General features: G+C 38.9%; 1 protein-coding gene across 8 annotated transcripts in view; it reads left to right on the forward strand.

Moving 5' to 3' along the window:
• RUBCN (rubicon autophagy regulator) overlaps positions 1-13,982 on the forward strand; it is a 62,950-nt gene that overhangs the window by 20,529 nt on the left and 28,439 nt on the right. For all 8 annotated transcript variants that reach the window (XM_019957115.2, XM_019957059.2, XM_019957105.2 and 5 more), the window contains exons 2-3: positions 5,349-5,502; positions 11,764-11,847. In XM_019957115.2, coding sequence (XP_019812674.2) covers positions 5,464-5,502; positions 11,764-11,847 — 123 coding nt within the window. In that variant the 5' untranslated portion in view covers positions 5,349-5,463. The remainder of the gene's footprint in view (positions 1-5,348; positions 5,503-11,763; positions 11,848-13,982) is intronic.

Below are 13,982 nucleotides of genomic sequence, written 5' to 3' on the forward strand. Positions count from 1 at the left end.
TTCCTTGTTTTAAGAATGAATCCATTACTTCTTTCCAGGAAATGCTTTCTGGCATTAAAAGTCCTAGGTGCTTGCCTGACCACAGTCTGTCAGCATAAGATACCTTTGATACTTAAGTATTTAAAAAACCCTTTATGGTACTTTCCAGCTTCTTGTTTGCAAACTTGGTACATATTATTGACCTTTCATTAATTGCTAGCCTGACGGAAGGCGGAAATAGCTCCTCTCTTCTCTACGTTCCTTTATGAAACCAAAAGTAAACACGATTAACATATCACTATTTCTCTTAGTATATGTATGTTGAGATCACAAATATAATTTTACATTCTGCTTTTTATACTTTTACATACTTTCATTAGCTTTGGAAACTCTTCCTAATAAAATGTTTTACTGGTTTCATGATGTTCCACACATGGATGTCACATACCTCTCCTCACATTTCAGGGATCAGATCATTATCTGACTTGGGACAGCCTGACCTTCAACTCTGGTCTCAGGTAGATACCACATGCCAATCCAGACAACTGGCATGTTGTAGATGGGATATGCTAATAAGTTGAAGCTGTTTCTTTTTACCACTAAAAAGAGCACTGAATGTAGAAGATATACCAATATATATTTCTTGCATTGAATCTCATTTTACAGTTGCACAGTACTCACTATTTACTATTGATTTCACTTATTTTTAGTGATTAGTTTTATATTGGTATATGGTATAACACTTCTTTAAAAAATAGCATTTACTTATAACTTTACTGTTTTAACCTGAGTGTCACTTTTAATTGTGATTTGGCATGCTTAAGACTAAGTTGGCATTTAGGGAAACTGTTTTTCTTGGGTATCCTTATTTGAGTTGCTTAAGTAATTCCTGTTCCTTTTCAAAGAATGTAGTCAAAATCCTCTGAAAAGAAAATAGATAGAACTTTATTCTGCAATTGGCTTTGCTGTTTGTTGATAAAAATAATTCAAGTAGAGATGGATTATACTGTCCCTTGCCACTTGGGCCTAGTTCTTCCTTGACATATGGTGAGATGCTTAGAAAGACCTGCTTTTAATTTATGGTGATTAAAGAAGAGCACTTTGTGGGACTTTCCTCGTGATCCAGTGGTTAAGAATCCCCCTTGCAATGCAGGAGACTCAGGGAACTAAGATCCCTCATGCCTTGGGGCCTGCACACTAAGCCCTGCACACTGCAACTGAGACCCGATGCAGCCAAATAAATAAATTTTTAAAAAAAATAATAAGAAGAGCACTCAGTATACTTGCAGAAGTGGCTCTACAAAGGACTGCTTTGAGCCTAATCTAGTCCTTGCCTGTGCCCAGATGAGGTTACATGTGAATGCAGGATACCATTCAAATAATTATTACCAAACAGGTTTAGCTTAGGAAAGACTGACCTCAGTTGCTAACAATCTGGGTCAACGATGAGGAGGAATATTTTACTTCCTATGGTGATCTATTGACATCTAAGATTCAAATATGAATGGATTAATCCAGCCACTATGTATGGGCTTCAATTGAATTTAGTATTTTAACTCTCTGAAAATGAAAACAATATTATTAGGGAAAAGGATCCTAAAAAAGGCAAAGACACTGAAGAGACTGATTATATAAATAAAAAATTTTTTTAAAGTTTACTTTTACCTCTACATGCTGCTGCTGCTGTTGCTGCTGCTGCTGCTGCTGCTAAGTCGCTTCAGTCTTGTCCGACTGTGTGCAACCCCATAGATGGCAGCCCAACAGGCTCCCCCGTCCCTGGGATTCTCCAGGCAAGAGTACTGGAGTGGGTTGCCATTTCCTTGAGCATGTACCAAATATAGATGATTTGGTACATCTTAGAGTAAGAGCCACATTATTTAGCTTTGGTATCTCAGTGACAATTCATGTTGGGGAAGAAAAGTTCTTTAGTTCATCCAGAAGTTGTTAATAAATCTGAATGCTCAAGGTTTCTAGAGTTTCAGTGCTCTTTGTAAAATTTTGGGATCAAAGCCCTAGGATTTAGGGTACTTAGTGTCTACATGCAGGATTTATGATGATGTTCTTTGATGTTTAAACTAGTAAGATCAATATAGAATGAATCAGAACACAGATATGCAGAGTCACTTGAGGAACCAGACTGGCTCTCAGGCCTGCACAACTTGATTGTAACCTATTGGAATTGTGTCAGTCAGAACAGGCCAGATTAACCCTGAGGAAGCATAGGAGATGGAGAGTCACGGAAGCAAAAGTTGGCAGTCAGTTGGCCCCTGTGATGGCAGTTTCTTACAGTACAACAGTAAATGGCCTTTTAATGACCACTTCAGTCCTGTGTGCATCTTGGTTACCTTGAAATATCTTTCAGGACTGGTTTAGAAATAGAACAGGGAAATGACCAACAGGTACATGAGAAAGTGCTCCACAAGACCAGTCATGAGGGAAATGCAAATCAAAACCAGAGTGTCATCTCACACCTGTTAGAAGGGCTAGCATTTAAAAGGCAAGAGACAACAAGTGTTGGTGAGGATGTGGAGGAAAAGGGACCCTAGGGCATTGTTGGTGGGATTGTAGTCTGGGGCAACCACTTTGAAAAACAGTGATATTAAAGATAGAATTGGCATATGATCCAGCAGTTCTCCTTCTGAGTATATGTATCCCAAGGAAACAAAATCACTATTTCTTAAAGAATCTGCACCCCCATTTTCATTGCAGTATTATTTAAAATAGCCAAGACATGGAAGCAACCTAAGTGTCCACTGGTAGATGAATTGATAAAGAAAATGCCATACACACAGACACACACATGGGAATATTATTCAGCCATAAAGAAGGAAATCTAGCCATTTTTAACAGCATGAGTGGTGGGCATTAAGCTAAATGAAATAAATCAGACAGAGAATGGCAAATAAGTATTATCTCACTTATATGTGAAATCCCCCAAACCCCAAATGCATAGAAACAGAGAACAGATTGATTGCCAGAGGCAAGGGATGAGGGGGTGGGGGAAATGGGTGAAATGGCCCAAAGGTACAAAGTTATAAGTCAGTTTTAGGGGCATAATGTACAGCATGGTGACTATAGTTAACAGTTCTGTATTGTGGTAATATATTTGAAAGTTGCTAAAAGAGTAGATCTTAAATGTTCTCATCACAAGGAACAAAGTTATAACGGTGTGAGGCGATAGATGTTCACTGAACTTATTGTGGTAATCATTTCACAGTATATACATAAATCATTATGTTGTATGCCTTAAACTAATATAATGTTATATGTCAGTTACATCTTAGTAAAACTCGGTGGGGAGAGAAATAGAACAGGGGAGCCTGGTGACTCGAATGTTTAATGACATAAGGGTAAAAAAACCCTGGTGTCTCCCCATTTGAATAAATTCTTGATCTCAAGGGCTCTAGAGTAGATCACAGTGGCAGCCATCTGGCTTTTCCTTTTTAGATAATACTCCTGTACCAGACCTAGCTTCATTCATTTTATTTGTCTGCCATTACTCTATTCATCCACTTTTCAAGAATGGCTTAGAAAGTGTACAAAATGTAGGAGAGGTTAGTTTTGAGCACTGATGGAGTTAGAAAGGATTTCAATTCAGAACCCTCCTACCCTTGTAGCTATTTAAATGTTGCTAAACGGGTAATGGTAAAAGTCCCTTGAAGAAATTATAACCATCCCCAGGACTGTCCTTGAAAAGGAAAGAGCAGCGTTCTAAAAAGATATGAAAAAGCTAGGCAAAGTGTACAGCATAGCAGTCGGGGGCCCAAGAGGAGGAGTTTGATACCGCATCTCCTCATGTTTTCCTTATCCATTTGATTCTGTGCTTCCAATTCTTTTTATTCAATTGCAGCTGGTTTTGAATTTTTATTGGGTAGGAAGCTGTATTGAGAAAATGCTGGGAATTTGGGAGGAACCTTGAATATCATCTAGGGCAGCAATTTTTAGACTTTTCCACTGAAGTACTTCAGATGATCCAGGAGAATAAGCCAATAGTTGATTGACTTGGGGACGTGTCCTAAGTGGCTTAGTGCAAGCTTAGGACATTTTTGCCTCAATTTTAGCTTAAAAAATCATGGGAGAAAATCATGGGCAATTTTTATTCTTATCTATAATATTTGTGTACAGATATATATACTTAGTACTGGAAATACAGTTAATAAAAAGTTATTTTTTGACTTTTTTGTTCAGGCAAAGGTTTCTGGTTTTCAGCAAATGTCCTTCATCTCTTTATATAGTGCTCACATAATGTCATTGCCCAGAAATGGATCTTTACCAACTGAGCCACTGGGGAAGCCCAGAAATGGATCTTAATGGCTCACAAGCCAAGAAACACAGGGTTATAGGCTACTTGTATGAGGATAAAATGATAGTAGATGAAGATCACCTTACAAAGAACAATATGCTATGTAAATATGAGGGCTTTTTTTTTTTTTAATTTTAAAAACTTAGTGTTCTTTGCAGCTTCAGTCCTCTCAGAATTGGGTCTTCAGTTCAGTTCAGTTCAGTCACTCAGTCGTGTCCGACTCTTTGCGACCCCATGAATCACAGCACACCAGGCCTCCCTGTCCATCACCAACTCCTGGAGTTCACTCAGACTCACGTCCATCGAGTCAGTATGCCATCCAGCCATCTCATCCTCTGTCATCCCCTTCTCCTCCTGGCCCCAATCCCTCCCAGCATCAGAGTCTTTTCCAATGAGTCAACTCTTCGCATGAGGTGGCCAAAGTACTAGAGTTTCAGCTTCAGCATCATTCCTTCCAAAGAAACCCCAGGGCTGATCTCCTTCAGAATGGACTGGTTGGATCTCCTTGCAGTCCAAGGGACTCTCAAGAGTCTTCTCCAACACCACAGTTCAAAAGCATCAATTCTTCGGTGCTCAGCTTTCTTCACAGTCCAACTCTCACATCCATACATGACCACTGGAAAAACCATAGCCTTGACTAGATGGATCTTTGTTGGCAAAGTAATGTCTCTGCTTTTCAATATGCTGTCTAGGTTGGTCATAACTTTTCTTCCAAGGAGTAAGCGTCTTTTAATTTCATGGCTGCAATCACCATCTACAGTGATTTTGGAGCCCCAAAAAATAAAGTCTGTCACTGTTTCCCCATCTATTTCCCATGAAGTGATGGGACCAGATGCCATGATCTTCGTTTTCTGAATGTTGAGCCTTAAGCCAACTTTTTCACTCTCCTCTTTCACTTTCATCAAGAGGCTTTTTAGTTCCTCTTCACTTTCTGCCAAGTAAAAAATTAATAGGGAGAGAATGTTAGGATGTGGGACAGGAGGCTTCTTGTCTTAGACTTTCTTTGACATGGTATGATCAAGTACAACAAAGAAACTAACCATTGGTATAATTGGTGGCCTTGCAGGAGGGAGCATTGGCAGCTGCTGGGTAATTTGAAGACTACTGTGGAGGGTTTAGTGTCAGCCAACAGCCCCAATGTCTGGTCCAAGTATGGTGGCCTGGAGCGGCTGTGCAGAGACATGCAGAGCATCCTCCATCATGGGCTCATCCATGACCAGGTATGTATACTGCTTCTTTTTTTTTTGCCAGATTGGCCAGATCACTTGTTGGAAAGAAACATTTGCATTAAGTCCTTGGCAGAGAGAAGATGAAGGCAACTGCGTATGTGAGCCCTTGGGATCAGGACTGTAATATGATGATAATGAGGAGGAGAAGGACAATGTCATGATGAATCATTAAGGTTTTCCTCTTTAGAGTATCCTAGGATATATCTGAGAAATATTTACAGGATATTGTCCTTTTTAGACTATCCTCTGAACATCATTTTGTAGATAACTGGTTGATGCTTATGAATGATAGTTTTTAGTTATAGCTTACTTTTTTTTTGTATAAACTTTGTTGATGTTGAACTTCTTTTCCTTATATCCTCAAACACTAGCTTTGAGTATTAAAAATGAGTTAAATCTCAGTGGTTTCTGCTTCAATTCTCAGTAGCAGTTACTCCATTTGCAGTGTTTTAAATAAGGTTTGGTTCTGGGTAGAACGGTCAAGTGGGTCATTGGATCTGATCCTCCACTTTTTAAAAATCAAACCTCATATATATATGTGCATAATTTGTGTTCCCAAACACTCAAATACTTCCCTAGTCAGGGCCTAGTCTTCTTTCCTGAAACCTTTTTCTGAGCCCGGCTTGTCTTTCTTTTTTAATCAGAGTTTATTCTCAACTAGCAGTCACAATGGGAAAAAATGAATTGGTATTAAGATATTCATAGTTGATAGGATTTAATGTGCTACCTTCCCTTCCAAAATAGTGTGTATTACCTCTAAACAAACTCTTTAAACCAGTTTTCTTGTTTTTTCAGAATTCACTGGAAAAGTTGGCTTATGTTAGATTCTCTTTATTCAGAGTAAGTTCTGAAAGTGAGGCCCTCTTTCTAAAGAATTTTGAAGATCTGAGGACAATTTTTATCCTTTAAAGAACTGAATTCTTCTCAGTGGTCATCATTATTAAACTCTCACTCAAGGAGTTTGGATGCAACATTGTATAGTAGATTGACAGACATCTTCAGAGTCAGACAGAACCTGGATTGAAATTGCTCAGGTCCTTGGGGAAAAAAATGACAGTAGTAATAATTATGGATCTCTGAGTCAGACTGCTCTTCTTTTAATCTCAGTTTCACCACTGTGTGGTAGTGAGTAAGTTACATGACTGTTAGTACTTCTGTTTCCTCATTTGTAAAATGAGGCGGTTACACTGGTATGTATCTCATAGGATTGTTGTGAGAATTAAATGAGATAATACCTGAAAAAGCTTTAGAAAGTGTAATAAGTTGTCTGTCAGTCTTAACTATTAGGTGATGTTATCTTTTTTGAGCTTTTTCTTATCTGTCGAAATAATGATAATATTATTTATGTCATAATGTTTGATAGAAAGATTAAATGAAACAGCATACAAATTGGCCTAACACAGTTCATGGTACATAGGAAGTAATTGATAAATATTCCTTTCATTTTTTTTTTTAAGTTTCAAGTTACATGTTGTCCTGTGAAAAAAAATATGAACATCGGAATCTATAGAACAAATAATTTAACCCACCACAATCTTGCTTCTGCCCTTACCATTGTTGTTCTTGCTACTGGAGTTTAAGTAAGTTCGTGTTACCAAATCCAGCGCACATCTTCCCTCTGAACACTGTCTTGTGTTCTTCACTGTTGAACATCATCAGACCTTGACTCATGTTGCATTATCTTCCAGTCTCATAGAGACCTCTTCTACCCCTATGACCAGTCTTTCTTAGTTTCTTTCCCTGGAATTTCTTCCTCTCAGATTTTCAGTTCAGTTCAGTTGCTCAGTCGTGTCCAACTTTTTGCGACCCCATGGACTGCAGCATGCCAGGCTTCCCTGTCCATCATCAACTCCCAGAGCTTAGTCAGACTCATGTCCATCGAGTCAGTGATGCCATCCAACCATCTCATTCTCTGTTCCCTTCTCCTCCTGCCTTCAATCTTTCCCAGCATCAGGGTCTTTTTCAGTGAGTCAGTTCTTTGCATCAGGTGGCCTAAGTACTGGAGTTTCAGCTTCAGCCTCAGTCCTACCAGTGAATATTCAGGACTGATTTCCTTTAGGGTTGACTGGTTGGATCTCCTTGCAGTCCAAGAGACTCAAGAGTATTCTCCAACACCACAGTTCAAAAGCATCAATTCTTTGGCACTCAGCTGTATTTTTAGTCTAACTTTCACATCCATACATGACTACTGGGAAAACCATAGCTTTGACTAGATGGACCTTTGTTGGCAAAGTAATGTCTCTGCTTTTTAATATGCTGTCTAGGTTTGTCACAGCTTTCCTTCCAAGGAGCAAGCATCTTTTAATTTCATGGCTGCAGTCACCATCTTGAGTAATTTTGGAGCCCTCCAAAATAAAAGTCTGTCACTGTTTCCGTTGTTTTCCCATCTATTTGCCGTGAACTGATGGGACTGGATGCCATAATCTTAGTTTTCTGAATGTTGAGTCTTAAGCCAACTTTTTCACTCTCCTCTTTCACTTTCATCAAGAGGCTCTTTAGTTCTTTGCTTTCTGCCATAAGGGTAGTGTTATCTGCATATCTGAGGTTATTGATATTTCTCCCAGCAATCCTGATTCCAGCTTTGCTTCATCCACCCTGGCATTTCGCATGATATACTCTGCATAGAAGTTAAATAATCAGGGTGACAGTATACAGCCTTGACGTACTCCTTTCCCTATCTGGAACCAGTCTGTTGTTCCGTGTCCAGTTCTAACTGTTGCTTCTTGACAACAACAGTCTCATTCACTTGCATTGTTTTAACCATCACCTGTACACTAACAATCCCCAGCTCAGACCTCTATGCTGAATTTTAGATCCGTAAGACTACCTATCTGCATACAGATTTCTCAGGAGGTAGGTCAGGTGGTCTGATATTCCCATCTCTTTAAGAATTTTCACAGTTTATTGTGATCCACACAGTCAAAGGCTTTGGTGTAGTTAATAAAGTGGAAGTAGATGTTTTTCTGGAACTCTCTTGCTTTTTTGATTATCCAGTGGGTGTTGGCAATTTGATCTCTGGTTCCTCTGCCTTTTCTAAATCCAGCTTGAACATCTGGAAGTTCACAGTTCATGTGCTGTTGAAGCCTGGCTTGGAGAATTTTGAGCATTACTTTAGTTTTTAATAGAGTCCAGTCCTATGTCCTTATCTCCTCTTACTTTGTACATTTTCCTGAAACAGTCTCATTCACTTGCATTGTTTTAACCATCTCGTGTTCACTAACAATCCCCAGCTCAAACCTCTGTGCTGAATTTTAGATCTGCAAAACTACCTATCTGCTATACATTATCATCTGGCTGGCTGTCCTACAGGCCAAACACAGCATGACCCCAAACAAACTTATCTTCTCTCATAAGATTGCCCTTCCTCCTGATGTTTAAAATACTAGTCTGTGGCATTGCCAGCTCCTCAGTCTCCCAAAGCCAGAGTTGGGAACTGTACCAAAAGGTTTTATAAAAACCCAATACAGATTTCCCAGACTGAGGACCTACCAGATTAGAGGCTCCATCATTTAGTGGTTCACATACTTGCATCTTGATAGTAAAAAAGTTCTTTTCTTGGCTCTGTCATCTGGAGTAATCATTTTACTGTAATCACAAGACAGTTTTACCATCTGTGCCAGAAAGAGAAAATGTGTCATGATGAAATAGTGAAGTGAAATTCCTGAGTGAAAGATGCTTGGTAAATGCAACACAATATTATTGTTATGAATAAGTAATAAGATCTGTGAAGGCACTTGGTCACCAGAATGAACACTATTAACGTATATGGTCACCTACAAAATAGCAATAGTGTTAGTCGGTGGAAGCAGAGCAGACCAGACAAATCTATCATCCACATACAAATTAGCAACTACAGGCTCAAGTGAGAAGAATTAAATACAAAAGATCCATACCACCTTCACTGCTGCTCTGTTATGCCTTGTAAAGATCTAAAAATTAAAGTCTGTGTCAAGGACTTGTTTTTTCCCTCTCATTTCCTCTCTAAAGATTAAGGCTTTCAAAGGCTTCTAGCTGCTGTGTCATCAGGAAGCTATTCTGGGTGTTGTGCCCTTGGAGGGGGAAGGGATACAATGATTCATGCTGGGCATATCTCTTTTGTGCTTTTCTAGGGATGTGTTATGGAATGTGAACTATGTTTTTTTTTAATCACTCAGGGCCTTAGGAAGCTATAACATCATAACCCTGTTCTTAAAGGAATCTCATTTTCCTTGACATCCTGCATCTGGACTACCTTTTAGTCTTTCCACAAGGCATGGTGTATTTGATAACCCCTTTTCTGCCGCTTGGAAATGTGGAGATGCTTAACCCCCGAGTTTCTGAGCTGACTATAAGTACAGAGATCCCCCCTTTTCCACCACTAAGAAGAAACCTGTAGTTGACATATAGATGTTCCAATTTAAAAATAACAATAATAACAAAAAAGACCTCTTGTGTATGTGTATGTATATATTTGGCTGTACTCTGCGGCATGTGCAATCTTAGTTCTCTGACCAGGGATCAAACATGTGCCCCCTCTTTGGGATCATGGAGTCTTAACCATTGAACCACCAGGGAAGTCCCTGTTTATTTCTTTTCTGAATATGTAAATAACATATGTTTTTATTTGCTGAAAATTTAAAAATTATCGAAGCATTTAGAAGAAAGTAGGTTATTACCCTGTAGATAAGGGCAGCCCTGATAAGGGCAGCCCTGATTATAAATCTGACTGCGTTTGTGCAGAACAGAGGAGTAAGGCTGTCCCTTTCTGTCCTAAATCCTCATGCTCACTTTTCTTCCTTATCAGTTAATGTCCTTTGTGTCATTTTCTCCCCTCTCCCCAGAATAGGGTACTTTCATCTTCATTAAAAACCTGTAGCAGATATCCTTTCTCCTCAGTTCTTTTCTTTTTTTTCTTTCCTCCTCAATTATTTTCTTAACAGTGTCTGTGAATTTGTCTGCTGCTTCTTGGTCAGCAGAAGCCACTTCTCCAAACCTCTTTCTAAACATTTTAAACCATCCTTCGTTGGCATTAAATTCTCCAGCTTTAGATCCTCCACCTTTTTTGCTTTCAGTTGTCACATAATGACTTTGCTTTTTCATGAATCATATTAGAGTCTTTAGGGATGTCTTCCCTATAGCAATCCTGTACCCACATAAAAGCTGAGTTTTCAATATGTGATTAAAGTTATTTCTCAAATAGTACAAGATTTTTGTGCCTGCTGGAGTAGCTACAGCAACAGCTTCACAAATTTCCTTTTTTTTTTTTTTACCATAGTCCTTATACTGGATTCATTTATCTTGAAATGGTGGACCTAACTGCACCTGCAGGCCTCAATGTATGGTGTAGATTTGACTTTTTCTTATAATGCCATGACTTTTCTCTGCTTCTTGGAAGCACTCCCAACATTGCTAGTGGCACTTCGTCTGGGTCCCAGAGTGTTATTCAGAATTTTTGCTATTACATTAAACACAATGGAAAATACATGAGAACTGGGAGAGGTCACTTTTTACCACAATATGTATTTTACTGAAGAGCCGAACATTTCATACAGAGATGATTAGTGTCACATGGCATTTTGAGTGGACACTTGCAACATTTGAGCTCAAACAATAACAGGAGGTGGCTACAAAATTATTATAGAAGTACATAATTACATAAAATTAACTGTGGAATTATGATTTGATGTTCTTCTATATATTTGTTTACATTTCTCGTGACTGCAAATGGCACCGTCTATGGCCCCTAAGTGTTTGTGTGTAAGTTTTCATAAACTTTAACTTTTCATAATAGGTGTGTATACATTTTATGGTAGTAAATGATAAAATAGGCTAGCATCTACATATATTTTATGCATTCATGAGATATCTAACTTTCCTAATTTTTTTTCAATATTTCCAAGCTATGCAGTTTATCTATGGGTTATTTTCAAATTGTTACAAACCTTCAAAATTTTTTTCCAATATATTTATTGAAAAAATTCCACGTAGAAGAGCACCCACACAGTTCAAACCTATGTTTTTCAAGGGTCAGCTGTATAACCTTCTATATCATATGCATATATTACCTCCTTTAAAGAACAATTAGAATAGTTTTTAACAGCTGATCTTTAAAAGGGTGACTATCTGTATGTGTTCCTTTGATTGCTGTTGAGAACCTTTATTGTGGCAAGGGAAAGTTAGGCTTTTCTTTTTCCTCTCTTGGAATATGGATATGAGAACTAGATGTGGTTCACAATGGTAATGATTTGTTTACCTTATGTGTTCCTGAAACAGGTGTGTTGCCGCCAGACTGATTACTGGCAGTTTGTGAAAGACATTCGGTGGCTCAGTCCCCACTCAGCCCTTCATGTGGAGAAGGTAAGTAAAGGCAACCACAAGGCTTCATTGTTTGATGTTCTGTATGCAGAGTCTCCTAGGCTAGAGGTTTGGCATATGGCAAGGAGAGGAAATTATCCCTGTCAGATTGATTTGGAGAGGAGGATGCTTTAAAAAAAAAAAAATAAGCCTTACACACTCCTTGCTCTAGGCCACTTTCCCTCCTCTAGGGAAGGGGTATAAAGTTTTGTTATTTTCAAAAGATTTGCATATATGGGACCAGAATGAAGCTTTTCAGAATCCAGAGCAAATGGCAAGAAGTTTTCTGAATGGTTAGGGGTAAGTAGGACTGATATGTGGTAACTGCTTAAGAAGAAGAGGATACACCAAATACAAAAAAATGTGAGGTTCCTGGAGGCCAGTGTCAAATAGAACCTAATACATCCCCAACAACTTTAGCTTCCGTTATAGCCCTTTACTCTCTTGTTCTCTCAGCTCAGTATAGTAGCTCTGATTCCCAGCCAGGGACAGAGCTAGAGCTCCAGGAGGTTAGGTAACTTGGCCAGAGTTACAAAACTAGTCCACAGCAATCACTGTCAAATATATATGTTTATTTATTTAACCCTTGGTTGTGGAAATTTTCAAGCATAGTCAAAATTAGATTAGTGAAATGAACCCAAAATATCCATCACCCGTCTCCAATACTTACTGATTCATGGCCAGTCTTTTTTTTTTTTTTCATGGCCAGTCTTGTTTCATGTATATTACACTTACTGCCAGGTTCATTGCTGAGGCGATGTCTGGAAAAGTAACTTATTTTTAAATGATTAGGGAACCAAATAACAGGGTGGTCACTCTGGCCACTTTTCTGAGAAAAGACCAGAGCACAGTGATTTTCTTACATGGATTTTTTTTTTTTTTTTTTTTTGGTCCTTATCACTTTATTTTCCCCACCAAACCCCCCTCTCTAACTTTCTTTTCTAAAATGTGTTGCTATAATCGTTTCCTCTTAGAAGCTACCTGAAAGTGCCATCCATACTTTTTTTTTTTTGCACTGACTGTGGGCTATGAAACCTTGCTTTTAGAAATAGCCAATAGAAGTACGTTTCAAACAGAGAATGCTGTGGTGAGAGCCAGTAAGAGGTGCTCAGGTGGTTTCTCTTTGGTAAAGAATCTTTGGGGGCATTTTTCCTGGATTTCTTACCCCAGGTTTTTCTTGCCTTCTTTTCTGGTTGTTGTTGTTCAGTCATTAAGTCGTGTCTGACTCTTTGTGACCCTGTGGACTACAGCACACAGGCTTCCCTGGCTTTCACCATCTCCTGGAGCTTGCTCAAACTCATGTCCATTGAGTCAGTGATGCCGTCCAACCATCTCATCCTCTGTTGTCCCCTTCTCCTCCTGCCTTCAATCTTTTCCAGCATCAGGGTCTTTTCCAATGAGTCAGTTCTTTGCATCAGGTGGCCAAAGTATTGGAGTTTCAGTTTCAGCATCAGTCCTTTAAAAGAGTATTCAGGACTGATTTCTTTTAGGATTGACTGTTTGGATCTCCTTGCAGTCCAAGAGACTCTCAAGAGTCTTCTCCAACACCACAGTTCAAAAGCATCAAATCTTTGGCGCCCAGCTTTCTTTATAGTCTAGCTTACATCCATACATGACTACTGGAAAAACCATAGCTTTGACTAGATGGACCTTTGTTGGCAAAGTAATGTCTCTGCTTTTTAATATGATGTCTAGGTTGGTCATAACTTTTCTTCCAAGGAGCAAGCATCTTTTAATTTCATGGCTGCAGTCACCATCTACAGTGATCTTGGAGCCCAAGAAAATAAGTCTGTTACTGTTTCCATTTTTTCCCCCATCTATTTGCCATGAAGTGATGGGACCGAATGCCACGATATTCGTTTTTTGAATGTTGAGTTTTAAGTCAGCTTTCTTCCTCTCCTCTTTCACCTTCATCAAGAGGCTCTTTAGTTCTTCTTCACTTTCTGCCATAAGGGTGGTGTCATCTGCATATCTAAGGTTATTGATATTCTTCCCAGCAATCTTGATTCCAGCTTGTACTTCATCCAGCCTGGCATCATTCTGCATATAAGTTAAATAAGCAGGGTGACAGTGTGCAGCCTTGATGTCTTCCTTTCCTAATTTGGAACCAGTCCATTGTTCCATGTCTAGTTCTAACT

This window comes from Bos indicus, chromosome 1 (genome assembly GCF_029378745.1).
Source record: "Bos indicus isolate NIAB-ARS_2022 breed Sahiwal x Tharparkar chromosome 1, NIAB-ARS_B.indTharparkar_mat_pri_1.0, whole genome shotgun sequence".
Classification (NCBI taxonomy): domain Eukaryota; kingdom Metazoa; phylum Chordata; class Mammalia; order Artiodactyla; family Bovidae; genus Bos; species Bos indicus.